We start from the raw sequence: 21,013 nt of genomic DNA, 5'->3' as shown, positions 1-21,013 counted from the left end.
ATGCTCTGTTTGTTGTACTTATCCCACTTTTGCCTGCCCTGTTTTGCCTGTCTTGACTTTAGTCACCAATCTTACTTCAGTGTTACACTTGCACTGTTTGTGGATATTTGAGCTTGGTTGACTATTTATTTACTTACTTATTTATTTACTTTATTGCAATCAGGTTGTCAATGGGTTGACCCATCCTGATGGTCCATTCAGTTTTTCATATGGAGGTCTCTACATTTTGTTGTGTTGTTTTAAAGGTCTTTTCTCTTTATGAGAAAAACAAGGTATTTCTGCATGAGAAAAAAAAGATGTGTCACTTTGGGAGACAAAATGTAAGGTTCCTTGTTATTTTAGAGGGGCAGGCCACTTTTAAAAGACGTTCTGGAGGTTCTGAAGTTTTTTGTGTCTCACTTTTGTTCTGAAAAACAAGACAGGGATATGAAGTATCAGAATCAGAATCAGAATCAGAAGAGCTTTATTGCCAAGTGTGCTTGCACACACAAGGAATTTTCTTTGGTGTTGGAAGCTTCTAGTACAGACATTCAACACAATGACAATACAATATAATACGATTTACAGTCTAAAAGATTCTAAATTGTGCATATATAAAAATAAAGACTATTTTACAGAAAATGGGGGATAATAACATATAAGAGACATTGTACGGGTAGTATATAGTAGAATAAACATATTAACAGATTGTATGTACACTTGTGCAAATGGATAATTTAGTAAGTAGAGGTAGTGTTATATACATGTATACATAAGATGTAGATATAATAAGGCACAGTAGTGCACACTATAGGAGTAGTGGAAGTGGAATATTGCTCTTAAGGAGCAGTTATCTGTTTAGGAGGGAGATTGCCTGGGGGAAGAAGCTGCTTCTGTGTCTGGAAGTCCTGGTGTTTGGTGCTCTAAAGCGCCGGCCAGAGGGCAGCAGATCAAAGAGTTTGTGTGCTGGGTGTGTGGAGTCAATGATGATTTTTCTTGCCCTGTTTTTCACTCTGGAATCGTACAGGTCCTGAAGTGTGGGCAGAGGAGCACCAATAATTTTCTCAGCACTACGAACTGTCCGTTGTAGTCTTCGTAGGTCTGATTTGGTGGCCGAGCCATACCAAACAGTAATTGAAGTGCACAGAACAGATTCGATGACCACTGAGTAGAACTGGGTCAGTAGCTCCTGTGGTAGGTTGAACTTCCTCAATTGACGGAGGAAGTATAACCTCTGCTGGGCCTTCTTTACAATGGAGTCTATGTGGGACTCCCACTTCAGGTCCTGAGAGATGGTGGAGCCCAGGAACCTGAATGACTCCACAGTATCCACAGTGCTGTCCAGGATGGTGAGGGGAGGAAGTGATGGAGGGTTCCTTCTGAAATCCACTATCATCTCCACTGTCTTGAATGCATTCAGCTCTAGGTTGTTTTGACTACACCAGGCAGCCAGCTGAGCAACCTCCTTTCTGTAGGCAGATTCATCACCGTCTTGAATAAGGCCAATGACTGTGGTGTCATCTGCAAACTTCAGGAGTTTGACAGAAGGGTCTGTAGAGGTGCATTCGTTTGTGTAGAGTGAATATAGCAGTGGAGAAAGAACACATCCTTGAGGAGCCCGGTTGGCACAGAGAGCTGGGTAAGCTTGGGCAGGAGGAGGTCTGGGATTATGGTGTTGAAGGCCGAGCTGAAGTCTACAAACAGGATCCTGACGTAAGTCCCTGGTCTGTCTAGGTGTTGTAGGATGTAATGCAGTCCATGTTTACTGCATCGTCCACAGACCTGTTTGCTCGGTAAGCAACTGGAGGGGAGTCAAGAAGTGGTCTGGTGATGTCCTTCAGGTGGGCCAGTACAAGTCTCTCAAATGACTTCATGACCACAGATGTTAAAGCAACAGGCCTGTAGTCATTAAGTCCAGAATTTTGGGTTTCTTCTGTACAGGGATGATGGTGGAGCGTTTGAAGCATGAAGGGACTTCACACTGCTCCAAAGATCTGTTAAAAATATTAGTGAAGATGGGCGACAGCTGCTCCGCACAGACTTTCAGGCAGGAGGGTGAGACATTGTCTGGGCCTGGTGCTTTTCTGATCTTTTGTTTGCGGAAAAGCTGGCAAACATCCTCTTCGCAGATCTTAAGTGCAGGTTGAATGTCAAGAGGAGGTGTTAATGGTATAGCAGAGATAGGGTCAGGGCGGGTGTGAAGGGTGAGACTCTGCATTTCAAAACGACAATAGAAGTCGTTCAGGTCGTCAGCCCGAGTCGTATTGACTGGTGAGGACGTAACTTCAAACCTTTCAACATCTAACAACATTTTTCTTAAAAATCAAGAAGAGGATATTTTTATCTTTACACGTTCAGGCACCAGGCTGTCACGGCTGTGGCAGAAGAACCCAAATGCAAGGCAGGCAGAGTGCGGGGATAACAAATGACTTTATTACAAACTACAACAAGACAAAACAAAACACCCTCGATGGGGAAAACAGAACAGCAGATAAATACAAAACACAAAGACTTCCCACGAGGGGGCAAAACAAAAGCAAGAACAGAAACAAACAAAACTAAAGAACACTAAAACAACTTACTTAACAAAACAGGATCACGGACAAGGACAGCAAGGCTGAGACATGGAAACCAAACATGGTACAGCGCACTAGAACCATACACACTAGTACACGCTAATACAGAGCACAGGACAAAGACAACAAGAGGGTATATATAGGGAAGACGACAACAGGATAACGACACGGGGCAGGTGTGGGTAATTAAACACTCAGGGAAAGATAACAGGAAACGAGAGGAATGGGGCCAATGACAAGACACTGGAGAGAACGTATATTGTTGTCAAACGGACAACTAATATGTTTCTCTCCACACATAACCTAAGGACTCTGCCCCGATCCCACCACACGACTAGAATTTCATAAACAAGACGGTGGGACCGTGACGAGCCCCCCCCCTTAATGAACACCCCCAGGTGTTCACCAAGGGGTTGACAAACAAGACATGACAGACTGGGAGACAGACAGGACAAGGCAAAATCAAGAAAACAAAATTCAAGGGAAACATGACACAGACAACAACAGGACTTGGGTGAGACATCAAAAATAACAAACATGGGAGGGGGGGAGGGACCAAACAAGGGCCCATAGGGGGCAGTCCATAGGGTTGGGGAAAAGTCCCAGTCCCCGGCTGCCTCGAGGGCGCGGAGTCCTGGGGATTTAGGGGGAGTCCTGGGGGGACAGTCTTTGGCCCTGGGTCTCCAGACCGGCTGAAGCGGTGTGGTGCCCAGGGGCGGAAGGCTACGGGCTGAAGTGAAAAGCTGCCCGGCTGGAAGGCCGGCTGGACAGGGCTTGACACCGGCTGGAAGGCCGGCTGGACAGTGGCTTGACGCCGGCTGGAAGGCCGGCTGGACAGGCTTGACGCCGGCTGGAAGGCCGGCTGGACATGGCTTGACGCCGGCTGGAAGGCCGGCTGGACATGGCTTGACGCCGGCTGGAAGGCCGGCTGGACATGGCTTGACGCCGGCTGGAAGGCCGGCTGGACATGGCTTGACGCCGGCTGGAAGGCCGGCTGGATCGCCAGACTGGACGCCGGCTGGATCGCCGGACTGGACGCCGGCTGGATCACCGGCCTGGACACTTGACTAGACAAAAGACTGGACACAAGACTGGACACAAGACTGGACACCGGCTGGATCGCCGGCTGCACCAGACTGGACTCGACACTAGACACGACACTGGACACCTGACTGGGCATCGGCTGCACTGGACTGGACGCCGGCAGCACCACCGGACTGGACGCCGGCTGCACCGGACTGGATGCCGGCTTGGAAAGAGCCCGCGCTGCCCGCCGCTGCCTCTTTTTCTTCAGCCGAGCCCCCCGCCTGGAGGTCGGCTGAAGGAAGGATGTAGGAGGCATGGCTGGTTCCGGCTGGGACTCCTCGGAGGTGGACCCCCAGGACGCTCGCCTCCCCCGCTTGCCCACGAGGCTGGTGGACGGTGGAGAGGCTGCCGAGAGTGAGGGGGATGGCGTGGCAATGCCCACAACCCCGATCTGCAGGGAACCACCCTCAGGGATCGTGACCAACGGAGATGGGTAGCGGGCACTTGTTGAGACCGTGGACTCCGATCGCCCTGCGGCGGACAGCCACACGGCGTCGAAGTCCAACGGCCTCAACGCCCTCATCTCCGCCCTTGAGAGTGGATTCCTGAGACCGGAGTTGAACAGCACTGCCAGCTCCTCCTCCCCAAAGACGCCATTCTCGGCGACATCCAGGAACCTCTCCACATACTCGTCCACACTCTCGCTTCCCTGGCAAAGTCCGCAGAGGCGGCGAGCTAGGTGGGACCGTCCAGTGTTCATACCGCTGCCTGCTGGGTTCTGGGATGGTTCGTGGATTCGGTCACGGCTGTGGCAGAAGAACCCAAATGCAGGCAGGCAGAGTGCGGGGATAACAAATGACTTTATTATAACTACACAAGACAAAACAAAACACCCTCGATGGGGAAAACAGAACAGCGATAAATACAAAACAAAAGACTTCCCACGAGGGGGCAAAACAAAAGCAAGAACAGTAAACAAACAAAACTAAAGAACACTAAATCAACTTACTTAACAAAACAGGATCACGGACAGGACAAGGCAAGGCTGAGAAACACCAAACATGGTACACGCACAGAACGCAAACACAACGTAATCCACGAACACAAGACAAAGAAACAAGAGGGTATTTATAGAGAGAGACAAACGAGGGATAATGACACGGGGCAGGTGTGGGTAATTAAACACTCAGGGGAAGATGACAAGGAAACGAGAGGAATGGGGCCAATGACAAGACACTGGAGAGAACGTATATTATTGTCAAACGGACAATAATCTGTTTCTTTCCACACATAACCTAAGGACTCTGCCCCGATCCCACCACACGACTAGAATTTCATAAACAAGACGGTGGGACCGTGACACAGGCACCTTATCAAAAGATAAAAACTAAATCAGTGTTCATGTCTCTAATTTTGCAAAAACAAAAATAGATGTGTACTCTTGTAGCATTACTAATAATATATGGTACTGAAATGATACTGATAATGATAAGTAATACTATCATAAAATTCTTGTTGTGAGAAAAAAATATGTGATTTTTTGGCTCAAATTTATTTGAATAATACCAAAGTAAAAATCAAAATGTGCATTGAATAGATCGAAAGTGTACATAAATAACATAAATGGAGTAGGCGTATGACGATGCCGTCAGCAGATGCGTGATGTCACCATGCACTGCTGGCAGTAAACGGACACTTCAATACTTCAAAGCATTGTCCAAATTAGGTTTAAATTTGTCTGCTTACGAAGTTACTGTATTGGGGTGGTTTCCATTATAAATTAAAGCAGAATGTGCAAAAGGTATGTACAATATTGATGTATTTGAAGAGAAAATTAAACAGACTTCTGAACGGACGACGGCATGTGGTAGCATTGTAGCTAGCATTTGTANTGACCTGATGGTAGAGAGGAGAATGGGAAGTGGGGACCTGACAAGAGCTGAGATGATAGAGCTGGATAAAGAAGGATGCGGTCTCTTGACATGTCTTCACCACAAAATTTCAAATGCTATTAGATTATTAATGATAATCTTAAACTATAATTTATTTTATTATTAAGGCTGCTTTAGAATTTTAAAGTTTTACTTAATTAATATTGCATATAGGAATTTATAGTCTGTTATATTTGACCTGTGCTTCTCTCTCCTTTATCTCTAAATGTGTGTTACTGCGGTGGTTGCGACTTCTGTGTACGTCGTGTGTGTGTGTTGTGTCTGTGTGTGTGGTGTGTGTGAATTTTAAAGTTTTACTTAATTAATATTGCATATAGGAATTTATAGTCTGTTATATCTGACCTGTGCTTCTCTCCTTTATCTTAAATGTGTGCTCTCACTGAGCGTGTGTGTGTGCGTGCGTGCGTGTGTGTCTGTGTGCGTACTTGTCTGTGCACATGTGTGTGTGCGTGCGCATCCGTGTGTGTGTGTCTCTATGTCTATGTGTGTTAGTACGTGTGCATATTGTGTGTGTGGAGTGTTTTGTATGTGGGTATGTCTGTCTTCTGTGTTTTCAACCTTTTCTTGTTTTTGCAGGTACAACTTTAATTATTTTGCTTATAGTCAATATGTCTCATGTACAGCTGCTTTGTAACAATGAAAATTGTAAAAGTGCTATATAAATAAAGTTGAGTTGAGTAGTTACGACTGTTTCCCGAAACCGTAGTAACTCTGTCATAGATCAATCGTTTGAACCAAGTTGGGTCAGCAATCTAGTTGATGACGCCACACAGGCGGTGGAGTAATGACGTCTACTAATAAATACGTACAGATCGAATTAATGTCAAATTCTTGCTGTAAATAACATACAGTGCATTTAACGGCGACTTTAGTTATCCTATTTTGTTATCTGTTGTTTTATTTCACAATATTTCATTAATTCATAAGTTTCATCCTACGTCACTCCGCCCGGGGATTCCCCAGGGTCCTAGTGTACGTATGTTTGTGCGCATGCGCACTTTTCAAAAAACAGCGCTTGTATTTTCTTAAACTAAAAGATGTCAAATTAAATTTGTTTGTATTTCGAATTATGGATATAGAATGCACTGCATGTTGCTTGCTTAGTTTGCTCAAAGGCATTATGCTTGTGTCACGACGGTGGCGGACAGAACCCAAGCGCAGACAGAAGGAGGGGGTAAACACAAAAGATTTTAATAACACAAAACAAAAACCCTCAATGGGGGACAAACACAATAACCAAAATGCTTTTAAAAAGACTAAGAAAAACTTCCCGCAATGGGGCAAAACAGAAACTAAGGCAAAACTAAATAACTCACTTTTAGGAACAAATGCAAGGACAAGGCAAGACTAAAGCCCTATTCGTACGGGATTAGTATTATCTGGGGACCTCTGGTCATTTGTAATAATTGCAGAGATTGTCTGTGATCATGTTGCACATTCGCACTGGATAAGTGAACTCTGTGATTTTACTCGAATTTACTGACTTATCTCCCGGAAATGACGTGAAGGCGCTTCCCTCTTTCTTAACATGGCACGAAAGAGAGCTTAACACGGATGCGCTGTCTGACAGAGATTCACCGACGCAGCCTTTAGCCCGTTACTGTACACACCAGGCTGGACCTCGCGTTGCGTTTTGCCGCGTCCCACAGTTTAGAAGCTATCTATCTTCATTGAACATGTCAAAGCAACTGTTGTAAATCGCACTTAAGAGCGTGATTACATAATGTAACGCTAGACAAAGGACGTCAAAACAAACGGATGCTGCGTTAATTGCGTTAAATATTTTTCACGCGTTAATTTGAAATAATTAATCGCATGCGTTAACGCGTTACCGTCGACAGCCCTACTTGAAAGTCTTGTCGTTGTAGGTGTAGTTGTATGTAAACAGAAGAATGTTCCTTACCGCATGCTGCCATGCATGTCATCCATCTCCATATATTTCTTCTTTTTTGTTTCGCTCTTCTGATCCTGTCATGTTCTTTTACAGTGACTATTTTCTCTCTACCAATATTATTGTTGTCTGGTATGTAGCGACATAACCCAGCACCCAAAATACTGTGAAGACACTCCAACGCAGCTTCCATTCTTTGCGAAAGATGACTGAAAAGGCGCACAGAAACCTTGAAAAAATGAGATACGATCCCACCAAATCCAAATCTTCAAATCGCAGACATGCCGATTCGCACTGGACTAATATTATCACAGGACCTCGGTGTTCGTCAAAATATGGTAGGTAATTTGTGGGGAAATTTTTACTTGACAAATTACAGACATGGCCGTTTCGCACGGGATTAAGATCACAGACAATCTCTGCGATTATTACAAATGACCAGAGGTCCCCAGATAATACTAATCCTGTGCGAATAAGACTTAAGACGCATGAACACGGGGTCACACAAACACAACGAAAGCGCACAGGACAATGAAACATGAGGGCATTTTAAAGCGGAATACAAACAAGGGATAATAACACAGGGCAGGTGAGGGTAATGAAACACGGCCGGGAAGTAATACGGCAAACGAGAGGGGTGGGGCCAATGACGAGACACGAGAAAACACATGGAATATCAAAAGATAAACACCCCATGGCTTTCTCACACTAAACATAAGGGATCTGTCACGATCCTGCCACAAGACTAGAAAATCCTGAACAAGAAGGCAGGACCATGACAGCTTGTAAGTCTACATGTCATAATAAAAAGGAACTATGCTTCTAACTTCAATTCAATTCAATTTTATTTATATAGCGCTTTTCACAATGTGCATTGTTCCAAAGCAGCTTTACAGGAGCAAATAAGAAAAACACAGAAAGGTAAAACACAGCACAGTGCATGGTGTTTATAGACCAAGCAAGATCATTATAATAAATAATATCTAATAAATAAATAAATAAATAAATGCAGTCTCCCGGTGAGCAAGCCAACACTGCACTGCTCTGCTGTGGCGAGGAACCCAAACTCCAATGATGAATAATGGAGAAAAAAAAACCTTGGGAGAAACCAGGCTCAGCCGGGAGGGCCAGATCTCCTCTGACGTGTCATAGCTGCACTCAGTGACCCCGACCAAAGCCACTGAGCAACGTCCACGAAGAACAGGGAGAGCCCACGAGCCGCGACCCAGGAAGCCCCATCCGCCGAAACCGTGCAGGTCCAACCCGGTCCCATTCCGCGATCAACAACAGACAACAGAGGAACAACCAGGGAAAAGTAGTAATGGCATAATTAACTTTATTCCTCTGTTGTCCGACATCGACCACAAAACAAGACCAACCAGACCAGACCCACACAGTCCCAACAAATGAAACGCCCCGAACCACAACCAACAAGCCCCCCCACTCCCTACAACACCCGCCCAGCTACCTCCAATCAAAGTCACTGAGTGCAGCCATAACTTCAAACTGCTGTCTTGTGATGTAAGTTTAGCATTAAATACCAAGTATTGTAAATTTAGCATTTATGTGACAGGTAGTCCGTCTTTGCTCTCGGTTGGGGATGGAATTGTCTGAGCTGGGCCGGCCAGATGGTCGCCTTTTTCTTTGGTGGTGATGGAATTGCCTTGGATGGAGCTGGGATGGTCAGTCAGTCCGCATGCTCTCGCAGGAGGATGGCACGGGATTTTCCGATGTAGCTGGCGTAATCTCTAATCTAACCACAGCTCTAGATCTAGACCTGTAGTTCCAACAACGCAACTTTGCAATGCTGTTTGCGATTGATCGTTGGAACGATGGTTTCGGGAAACACTTAAATTGTTGAACTATGCTGGAACGACGGAACTTGCGACCATAGTTGGCTAACGATGCTTTTGGGAAACGCACCCCAGGGCAGTGATTTGCACAGATTCTTAATCTGCTCTTAAAGTTTAACAAGCGGAATATCTATAGCAAGGCAAGATTTGATATATGAAATACTACAGAGTCTTTTTAGAACAAGACAAACTGGAATTAGCATTAACTTTATTTGGATACCAGCACATTCGGGGGTATCAGGAAACGAAGAGGTGGACAGTTTGGCCAAACAGGCCCTAAAATTTTCAGAAATAGATATTAAAATTGCATTAAGTAAAACAGAAGTAAAAGGATTAATTGCATATGAAATTAGAAAGAAATAGCAAAAGGAGTGGGATAATGGAAAGAAAGGTAGACATTTATATGGTATCCAGGGAACAGTTGGTTTAGAAAGAATAAAATTTGGAAACAGGAGAAAGGATGTCTTAAAGGAGTCATATTGCACGGCTAAAATGAATAGTATTGTTTGTTTTAATGTAACGCAATGTGTATACACCATTTAAAGTTTAAAAAACGTTGTATTTTCCACATACCGTGCATGTTTGTATCTCCTCTTTGCCCCGCCTCTCTGAAACGCGCTGATTTTTTACAAAGCTCATCGCTATGAAAAGCGAGGTGTGCTATGATTGGCCAGTTCACCAGTGCGTAGTGATTGGTCAAATACTGCAAGCATTTAACGGAAATGTAACGCCTCTTACCATACCACGTTTTGGGAGGTAGGTATGTAACTATTCAGACACTGTTAGGTAATGGGCCAAAACAGTATAAAATCTATGAAGAATTATTCATATTTTTAAAAGAGACTATTCTGATGAACAGAATTAAGTTTTTTTTTTACTATTATGTCACCTATCATGTAGTGCTCCACACTCCAGTCCAGTAGGTGGCGGGAATGCACCTTTTAAGTTTGGTTTGCCAACCGCCATTAAAAATCATAAGAAGAGGAACTTTATCCACAAAAAAACACATGGGTCTGACATGATCCTGCCACAAGACTCGAAAACCAAGACAAGGAGAGGCAGGATCATGACAGATTGTTATATCTAAAGACAGAGCTGTGCTATACTTCTGTGGTGAGACAAGAATATTGTTAGCCTGAAGACAATTAAATGTTTATTCTTCTGTCAATAAAAATCTTCTTTAAATAATGTGTTGAAGTCATTGGTTATTTTATTTCAATATCTATAATGTCTGATGTTGAGGTAGGCCTACACACAGTGTGGTTTTATTAGAAATGATATACTGTGCTATTTAAATCGAAAATTAGGCTACTTCAGTAATGAAAAAGGAATTATTAGGCTAAAAGAATAATCTAATGCATTGATTTCATCCTCCATATTGTGTGGGATGATGTATTTTACTTATTTTAATTAGATTAGACAAGCGATGGATAAAAACACAGCATGGATGTATTCATTACCGACGTGTAGTGAGGGCAAACGGACCCGAGAAAATTTTTTAGGCTGGCGCCTTTTAGGCTAACGCTCTAGGCTAACGTTCCCCTAACGTTAGTTTCTGGTTCCCAGAAAGTTTTTTTAAGGTTTGTTTTTGGTTATCTTTACGGAAATAAAATGTTAGTTTCATGGTTTCTATAACATTAGTTTTTATATATATAATAGTCTGAGCGCTATAGCTGAACAGCTGCTAACCGGTTTGTGACAGTGTACTGTCTGTGCACCATCTCGAGCAGAAGGATCAGGGTCAGTAAAATCAGTCTTGTTTAACTGGATTACAGCAATGTTTATTTTCTATAAAAAATGCTAACTTCAAATGATAGCTAGCAAATTATTTTAAAATAATGTTAGCACATGAAAGCATTGCAAATAAATTGTTTACTTTACGTTCTTTGTGTATGTTTTTGACCAGCAAACTATGTGTAGTGAAGAATTGGTGTAAATTACAGTATAAGTTAACGAATTTCTGCCTGTAAGGATTTATTGGTCACCCTAATAAAATCACTGGGTCTTACCTGGCCACCTCTAAAAAAAGTTCTGGCTACACCCGTTCTGGTAACCAAAAACTAACGTTAGGGTAACGTTCTGGTAACCAAAAATTGTTAGCTGGGAGGCAACTTTTTGTTAAAAATGTAAAGCATGGGTACAGAAATATTACAACCAATGTTCTCTTTAAGCTGCGCACGTGCGCGGCCTCATTGAAGCTCCCGCGCATTGCAATTTTAACCTGCGTGCAGACAAAACATTCAGGCAGGGGAAGCAAGCAATGGAAGAAACGTTACATCTCCATCATAAAAACCGGTAGGGTTAGAATCAGTGCATTCTCTGTCTCCCTTCCGATAAAAGTACGCATGAAAGGAGTTGCGTGCAAATAAAGTGCATTATCATGTTTCTGAACTTCTAGTTCCGGGACATTTAATTTGACAGCCAAATGACACCACACCGCTTCTGCGTTGTAAACTCTTGACAGAACTATCGTACGTGTTTAAAAAAAATGAAACGCGCACCGCAGTACTGATGGTGCACGTCAAACAAGTTGCCCCGAAAATAACGCGAACTTGTTGCATTTTGTTGCTCTCCTTAGTCTGATATGATGCTCTGCAGAAAAAAAAACTCGTGTTGATTTTCGTGTAACAGCCTCGTCCCGCCAATGCTGATCCACGTGAAAGACGGAGCTCAGAATTATAAAATAGCTCTGTGTTCTGCAACATATTCGTAATTTGCAAGTAAAACAGACCTTCCCGAAAACTTTCCTCCGGATTCACAAATACATCGTGAACGTCAGATTTCATAGTAACATACACTACACTTCCGTAGTGTGTATGTTAATGAATTCCAATCATTCGTAAACAAGGCGCGCATGCACGCTCATTCCCAATTAGCATAATCCCCGCCGACGAATTACAGCTACGCAAATTACGTATCTAGGAATGCTGGAATCATCTGGACTTCACTCTCTGGTTTGGCTACATTATATTGCATAAAGCATAATATACTAATAGGTTATATGCTTACCAAAAAATGTATCAATTAAACTGTGCCCACCAAAGCGTTTTTAGCCAGCTAAAATAATACCTGGTGCTCTTCTGAAAACGACCAGCTGGTGGCACCCGAGAATGCTGGAGGAACTGCGCGTTATTCTGGAGATGCGTTGGTTGCTCTGATTTAGAATATGAAGCATGTGTACATTTCTTTCGTACCAACTAACATTTTGAAAATATGAACATTTTCATGAATACGAAAATGTACGTCAAAACGACTTTACGAACGATTTACACAAAACATCGTTCTGCTCCTGTTTCATGAATGAGGCCCAATGACACTTAATAAAACGGCCTGATTTTATAACAGAATGCATAAAATCTGCACAATTTCTTTCGCATCCAGAGACAACCCCTTCCTCCACTAGAATAGTCTTTGTGCCATTAACCAGGGTCAGTCATCTCATTAAAGCCTTAATAAAAACTAAGGTTCAAATAAATGTTTAATTGTCCATCTCACAGTAAAATGAAAATGTTCGATGCTGCAAATCCCTTAAAATAATCAAGCAATCTATATTAAAAACAAAAATAATACATTAACGCAATAAGCCCCAAGAAGCAGTGGGTTACAGTGCATTTTATAACAGCTAAGGGCGTTGTGGCACGACGCGAAGCGGAGTGCCTAAAACCCCATAGCTGTTATAAAATGCACCGTAACCCACTGCTTCGCGGGGCTTATTGCTTTTATAAAACGGTTATTCCATATGCTTAGCAAGGTTTCATAAAATAAAGTAAATAAAATGATATTTAGGCTATGTGATGCGGTCAGCCGTTATATATTGGGGTATTTTATAACGGCTTAGAACTCCGCTCAGCCAATCAGAATCAAGGACCAGAACTGACCGTTTTATAAAGAAAAGCATTAGCCTATGTGCAACAATAACATAATAGTGCTTATGTAATGTCTTAACATAATATTGCTGTGACAATAGGGTTGTTTCTATTTAAATAGCTCCGTTTACACATTTAGTATGAGGGGGTCCCTGCTCCATGCATCTCTCATCTAAGGGGTCCTTGCCCCGAAAAACGTTGAACACCCCTGGCTTAACGAAATGAAGAAAAGATGTAAGCCATTCATGTAATTACACAGAGCACTGCTGTCTCACTGACAAGCCAAACACATTATTACATCGGAGGATAATGATACAGTTCTCATGTGTGACACATCCAATCAGTTCTGCTTCAAAGGGCTTCATTAGCTTTCCTATTGATTGAAGCTTGAGAGATTTTACTGACTGGTATTGCACATATCACAACAGATTACAGATATTGATATTATTTAGATAATATACAATGTTTATTGCACTTTATCTCAGCTGGTTGCACATTTGAGTTAGGGGAACTAGGTTTAGTGCTGATAAACTGAACAGCTAGAGGCGATTTATGAAAGCTCACCTGAGAGTCTGGTTTCCATTCTGCACAGCCACATTACACGAACCATTAGCATATGCCACAACACTGATGTCAGCAAACTCAGCCTGAAACACAAGAGAATGAATGAATGAATCCAGCCAGCAATCAGTCAATCGGTCAAATGAACCGAGGAAACACAAATGAACACACTGAATGAACTCACCTGTTCAATTTTGATATCATAATCTCCATTTACTTTATTCCCTTTGAAGAGTTTGGCCCTGTGGAAAATAAGAAAACAAGAAAGAAATAAAAGCACTGACATATCCACATATCCATATGTTTTGAGATGGGTTTGCTCTGTTCATAAGAGGATATTGTCTGAAATCAGATGATTGGACATTTGGCAAATATTTCTCAAGCAGACTGAACATGAACGCAAAAATATCACGATATACATAATATGTAATCTAGCGATTTCTTTATTCGTCTCAGTAACATGATTTAGCAACAATTACAAAACCCATTAAAAAAACCCTTCTCATTAATATTTCAACTAATTCTGCTAAACACCAATGAGATTACAGAAACAGAGAGCAAATGGAGACTTTTGCTCAAATTTTCAGCTTCATATAAGTTTGTGCTATAAATAAAAGACCCCAGATGATGTGTGATGTCATTGTAAGCATTTCTTATAAACCGATCTGAGCTATGCATGTTCATTTTCAGCTGTTTAATATTACCATATGATAACAAAAGAGCAACATCTGCTTAATTCAGTTTTCCTGGAATGTGACAGGCTATGACATAGGAAGTCTTTCGTATCCATTACATTTAATTTACATTTATGCATTTGGCAGAGGCTTTATCCAAAGCGACTTACATTGCATTATCCTATACATTTGTTTTTAAGTATGTGCAATCCCCTGGGTTCGAACCCATGACCTTGGTGTTGTGAGCGCCATGCTCTTAAATAATCGTCTCATCGCGATTGTTTGACCTCACGGCGATGGTTTCAGATCATCGCAATTATTGCACATCTCTATAGAAGACACTAGAGGGAGCTGTAGTGCATCTCCATATTGCATATTTTATTGTATATATTGTAACTAAAGCATGGTAATACTTGTAAAATGTACCACCACAACACAATCACTTAAAAAAAAACTAAAGCATATACCATAAAAATAACCTGCAGTACAATTTAATATTATTTCAGTGTGAAAACCAGTCTACCAAAATCTCATTAACATACAAGTAAACTTTTATTGTAGTCTTGCAAGTGAGAAAAAAACAGAGTAGAAGCTTTTCTATGACTGATAGCATTTTAATGGTGGCTTCAATTCACTCCTGATCAATTTACAAGTATTTGGTGGTTGTATTATTGACAGGTAAAAGCCTAAACCTCAAGTATAATGACCCAATTTTTTCTTATGTATTTCCAAGAAAAAGAACATACTCTTTATATTCAGAACAATATGGTCGTTTCAAAGCTGAATAAAAAATGTATGAGAATTAAAAGTCAAAGCTCTAAAACAGACAATTAATCGTCATAATCGCAATGATTTATTAGACAATTAATCGTCAGCCAAATTTCATAATCGTGACAGCCCACTTACGACTGAGCTACACGTTTGTTTGTTTGTTTGTTTGAACACAGCTGATGATGTGTTTCACATTGCTGTCAATGATTTGCGACTCAAAGAAAATGGAGAGTGAATAATTTATGTTGGCTTAAAATCCCTCAATGGTCAGGTACTTTTAGTACAAGCCTGTTTGATGGGAAGCAGCATGATTCCGCATTATTTTCTCATTGGTGCTGAATGTAGGATGCACGGATTAAAGTGAAAAAAATTCTTCTGACTGATTTTTTTTCAGGCCAAGTCATATTCCTTTAACAGACACTTTATCTAAATAGTCGAAACCAATAGCGTTTTAAAGGGAGATGTTTTGAACCCCTTTACGTAGTATTGCCAGTTTTTTAAAATCTATTTTTAATCTATGAAAAAAGTATACTTACCTACACAAATAATCAACCATCTAACTTTTCAGTGCATTTTTTAATTTATCTTATAAGACCAAACAATGTTTTCTGAAACTCTTAATAATTAACAGAAAAAAGAACAAAATAAAAGCACCACTTAAGACCAAACATTTTGTTTGTATTTGTCTCCAGAGTGCTTTTCACTTTTTCTGCCTTCAGAAACCATAATCCTGAAGTTTGGCTACACCTGACACCCGTTTCAGTGTTTGACAAGCTACAGTGACTAGTTAGAGTGTTTGACTACCTTTTCCATGGTGACCGTTAAGAAGGTAGCCTATCGCTTTAACATTTCCATGGCGACGCGGCACTGCTTATCATGTGACACACCACAGAGCCACAGCAGCGTCACAAACTGTTAACTATGTCATGAAATATCTGACATTCCGATTGGCAAATGTGTGCATGTGAATGTTTTGTTGTTTAAACACTTCTATAATGATCGCGTTAGTTGAGCTATAAGCGGGCGCCGCCATGTTTGTTTCTGCCGTGGTCTGAGATCTGTCGGATTTACATCACTTGAATTCATCCACTTCTCTTAAAAACACAAACGTAAGTGCCTGGTGAACTGGTAGAAGAATTGAGTGATCATAACATTAACAATTGCTTACATTGCAGATGCTTTGTCTGATGTGAATAAAACACATCTGTCAAATTACATTTGAGTAGATTGTTATTGCCGCTATACATGTAACTGAGGCCAGCTAGTGAAGAGTTGTGCAGTGTGTAAACCTCACTCCCCGACCAACAGAAACGTTCTAGAGACTGCGGTCTTTAGCCTCTTCGTTAGAGCGGCCGTCTCCCATGCGGACCGACGCCGGTTGGAGGCCCGCGCAGAGCGGGGCGAGTAGGACCGGTTACATATTGACAATCTTTAAATGTATTTTGTGCTTGTAGGCACGTGTATATGTCTGAAGCCTAAATTAAACATTATGTGGCTCAAAGGGTTAACAACATTATGAAAAGTGAATTTAAGACATTGAGGACAGTCTGGAACTCTGCAATTGACGGAAATCCGTCGTAGACTCGCTGCAATTAACGGAAATCCGTCGTAGCGACGGAGAACTATAATCCACGAGGATGCATCCCAATGCCTAAAATCTTATTTTCTAACCACCTGCCAAACACATCTTGTTGTTCTTTTTTTTCATCCACCTGCTCTAGGTGACATCTAGTCAAAGTGTACAATACAAGAATGCTAATATTCTCAGCTATTTGTTAAAATATACCATTCATTGTTCATTTTATTAATATTTCCCTGAGATATTTAGTTCAGATTTAGAATGTTAAACAAAACTTAATATCCAGTAGAACAGACATTATTAAACTGGACATTCATCAAGATCATGCACTGTGTTATTTAGTGCATAATGATGACCATTAATACTAGTAAATTCCTTATTGTGTTATTAAGTTATTTTATTGTCATTGTGTTTCTTAATAACAAAATTGTACAAAATATTTAGATAGGCTTGGTTAAAACTAGAAGTATCTTAGACAAACCAGAAAGCAACTGAGCCTCTAAGCTCAGTGAAATTATATATTATAGTTGTGTGGTGTAGGTCAGTATTGTGTAGTGTAAGAAGGTGGTCCCGTATTGTGTAGTGTATGAAGGTGGTCCCGTATAAATGCTGGCACGAGGAAGGTGGCATTGTGCCCAGCAGTCTGGTTACTATGGTGACCAGCTTTTAGCACATGTATTTAAGAGAGCTGCAGTAGAATAACTTCAGCCAAACTGGATGTAGGCGCCCTGCTGCCAATATGACACATACTGTTGAGTTGCCAAAAAATATATAAAGTATAGCAAAAGACAAATGCGTATCTAAAGGGATAGTTCACCTAGAAATAAAAATTATGTAATCATTTCTTCAACCTTGAATGACATATTGAAAACCTGTATGACTTCTTTTATTCTGTGGAACAAAGAAGGTATTTTGAGTCCACAAAATAGAAGTCAATGGGGCCTATGTTGTTTGTTTACAAACATTCTTCAAAATATCTGTTTTTGTGTTCTGCAGAAGAAAAGAAAGTCAAACAGGATTGGAATGACATGAGGGTGATTAGATTTAATAACAAATAATGTATGTTGTAAACAAACCTACAAATTATGATTTTTTTTCTTTGCAACAGAACCTCTTTGTTTGAGTTTAATCTGGTGAAACTTCTTTCTTGTGTCCAAAATCGTGTTACTGTCAGCATTCTTTAAAGAGTGCCTGGTCGCTAATTTATCCTCATTCACGCTGAATGTTTATTCTTCTGCCAATGCGGCAAAACATACTTATTTTAATGGCATATATGGGGTGCCATAAGGCTTTCTTGTTCTTATACAGTCTAAAATATTTACCATAATAAAGTCTTTTCAAAAGCACAACCTTCTCCAAACTGAGACTTTACCATGGGACGGATGAAACCGTTGCACTTTCTTACCAGGGGGCGTATTACAGAAAGATCGTAACTTGAAAATCTTATCCTATCTGTTTGGTAACCATGGTAATTTCAGTTAGGACCTCATGTAGGACAAAAGCATTACAGAACAGCACTTCCTAAGTGCATAATCTTATTTTAACTACAGATAGGAAAGGGGTATTACATTAGCGTCTTAACTTGACAAATAATCTTTGTAACGGTCTTAACTTCAAAATTATTTAAAAACTAACAGAAAAACTGCTCACAATTGTGCTGTCCAACAATGGCATTACATTTATTAATAATTCAAAATGAAGACCAGAGATGTTTAATGGAAGAAAGACTCTTTAAGGACCCTGAAGATGGGTTACAATTTGATGACAAAGCACTTATAAGTAACGTTTTAGCATTGTGTTCGCGATGGAGCTTGCTTGTTCCCCCTCCCGTTTTCTTCATCTCCCTTGCCTGTAGGGCCGCTTTCTTTTTTGTTTCACTTGCAAGGGTGGTAAACGTACTCGGTTACTAACGTAACCTCGGTTCCCTGAGATACGGGAACGAGTACTGCGTAGCAGGATGCTATGGGGAAAACTCCTTTTTCTCCGATGACTGAAGCTTTACAATAACGCTGTGAATACTGCACGGCCATTGGTGCTTGCAAAGTAAAACTTTGAGCCAATGGCAGCAAAGCTGCACGGACCTATGGCGATGGTGCCCGCCAAAATGGGCGGGGCTTATGGCTATATAAGCAGATACATCACCGTAGGGTCCTCAGGTTACTTCGACTGAAGCGACGACCATATGCAGCTTGTAAGCACGGCCAGGAACGCAGTACTCGTTCCCGTATCTCAGGGAACCGAGGTTACGTTAGTAACCGAGTACGTTCCCTATCGATACTTCACTCGTACTGCGTAGCAGGACGCTATGGGGAACCAGTATAATCCCGCCGTGCTACAAGTGGAACGAAAACATCATATAATCCCGAAGCCGTGGCTCGAGGATAGGTATGGGGCAGGGAATCCTGTGGAAGGCGGTTAATCGTCCCAGTAGTGTGCTAGGTGCTGGTGTGGTTGAGGGCAACCCCAGCCCAGCAGTAGTCTTAAGCAGAAAGGACCCGGGCCTGTAAGGCCGGAACGTCCAGACTGTAGAATCTGGTAAATGTGGAAGGCGAAGCCCAGCAGGCCGCCGCACAAATATCCGCTATGGAGACTCCGCTAGACCATGCCCAGGAAGAGGCGACACCTCTAGTAGAATGGGCTCTAACTCCCGTGGGGCATAGAAGGCCCAAGATTCTTTTGAAGTCATGGTTCTTCATGTTTCAACACCTAATACTAAAGATAAAACACTTTATAAATTGATTCTAGCTATTGTATATAGGCCTCCAGGGCACCACACAGATTTTATTAAAGAATTTGGTGGGTTCTTATCAGAACTAGTACTGGCCGCAGATAGACTCCTTGTCGTTGGTGACTTTAACATCCACGTAGATAACGTTACAGATGCCTTAGGAATGGCTTTCAAAGACACTCTTAACTCCATGGGCGTTAGTCAACTGGGTGTCAGGACCCACTCACCTTCGTAATCATACTTTAGATTTAATACTGTCTTACGGTATAAATGTGGACGACGTTAAAATCCTTCAGCAGAGTGAAGACATTTCGGATAATTATCTGGTATTATGTTTGCTTCACTGGCCTACGGCTGCAAATAAAACTCATTGTTAACGCCATTGTCCAGCCCTGTCCAGCCGGCCTTCCAGCTGGCGTCCAGCCCTGTCCAGCCGGTCTTCCAGCCGGCGTCCAGCCCTGTCCAGCCGGCCTTCCAGCCAGCGTCCAGCCCTGTCCAGCCGGCCTTCCAGCCGGCGTCAAGCCCTGTCCAGCCGGCCTTGCAGCCGGCGTCAAGCCCTGTCCAGCTGGCCTTCCAGCCGGCGTCAAGCCCTGTCCAGCCGGCCTTCCAGCCGGCGTCAAGCCCTTTCCAGCCGGCCTTCCAGCCGGTCCCTGGGAGACTCCCAGGGTCAAGGACTGTTCCCCCCAGGACTTATCCTAAGTCCCCCAGGACTCCGCGCCCTCGAGCGCAGCCGGGGACTGGGACTATTCCCCCTAACCCTTTTGGACTACCCCCTATGGGCCCTTGTTTGGCCCCACCCCCCCTTTGATTACCCACACCTGCCCCATGTCGTTATCCCTCGTTTGTGTTCCCTTTAAATACCCCATTTAAAGGGTTTTTGTTTGTAAAATAAAGTCTTGTTCATTAACCCCTTACTGCCTGCCTGCGCTTGGGTTCTTCTGCTCTTATCCTGACAGTTTTATCCTGACTGATGTTTTACTACATCAGTACCACCAGCTTCAGTATTTTGACCTTTTGTTCTAAAAATAATTATCAAACAAAACAAAGATTCACATTCATTCTCAACCATTGGCATCATTTTTGTATGTAGTTTTTTGCAAACAGATAATAAAACCAAGAAAAATAATTGTAACAATAGTTGAAGAACAAATTATATTTCTGATATTCAAAAGCTTTTCTTGCCTTATTTACAGGCTTTAATGCTTTAAAGACACTGGGCCCTATCTGGTATAGGGCAGCTGACCGTTGGAGTGGTTCCAAGTTTTTCTCGCAGTGTAGTTCACCAAACCTTGGTTTGCATGACTTATATCTGTAAGTTATATCAGCTGTGTGCCTGATGCTGAAAATGGCAGGAAAGTATGCAAATAGGTAAAAGCATCCTTTAATGTGTGTTGTTATAGTTTATACCTGTATACATTAGTATGACAGACTGCCTGTATGTCCACATGTCTGCCATCAACACTAAACCTCAAAATACATTATGTTGTCATATTTATTTAGGCCATATAGGCCTTCTATGTTCCATACATACCGTGGGTATCTGAATGTAAAAATACC

At 42.0% G+C, this 21,013-nt stretch overlaps 1 protein-coding gene across 1 annotated transcript in view; it reads right to left on the bottom strand.

The window, feature by feature from the left end:
- The window catches only part of LOC130551021 (synapsin-like), a 50,555-nt gene that overhangs the window by 17,431 nt on the left and 12,111 nt on the right, over positions 1-21,013 (bottom strand). The window contains exons 3-4 of the mRNA XM_057328558.1: positions 13,889-13,946; positions 13,708-13,790 (exon numbers count right to left, since the gene is read on the bottom strand). Of these exons, the coding sequence (XP_057184541.1) occupies positions 13,708-13,790; positions 13,889-13,946 (141 nt within the window). The remainder of the gene's footprint in view (positions 1-13,707; positions 13,791-13,888; positions 13,947-21,013) is intronic.

The sequence above is a fragment of the Triplophysa rosa genome, unplaced genomic scaffold, assembly GCF_024868665.1.
Source record: "Triplophysa rosa unplaced genomic scaffold, Trosa_1v2 scaffold54_ERROPOS3010582, whole genome shotgun sequence".
In the NCBI taxonomy this organism is placed as follows: domain Eukaryota; kingdom Metazoa; phylum Chordata; class Actinopteri; order Cypriniformes; family Nemacheilidae; genus Triplophysa; species Triplophysa rosa.
Note: the sequence above shows the minus strand (reverse complement) of the source record. Positions and strands in the feature narration are given on the sequence as shown.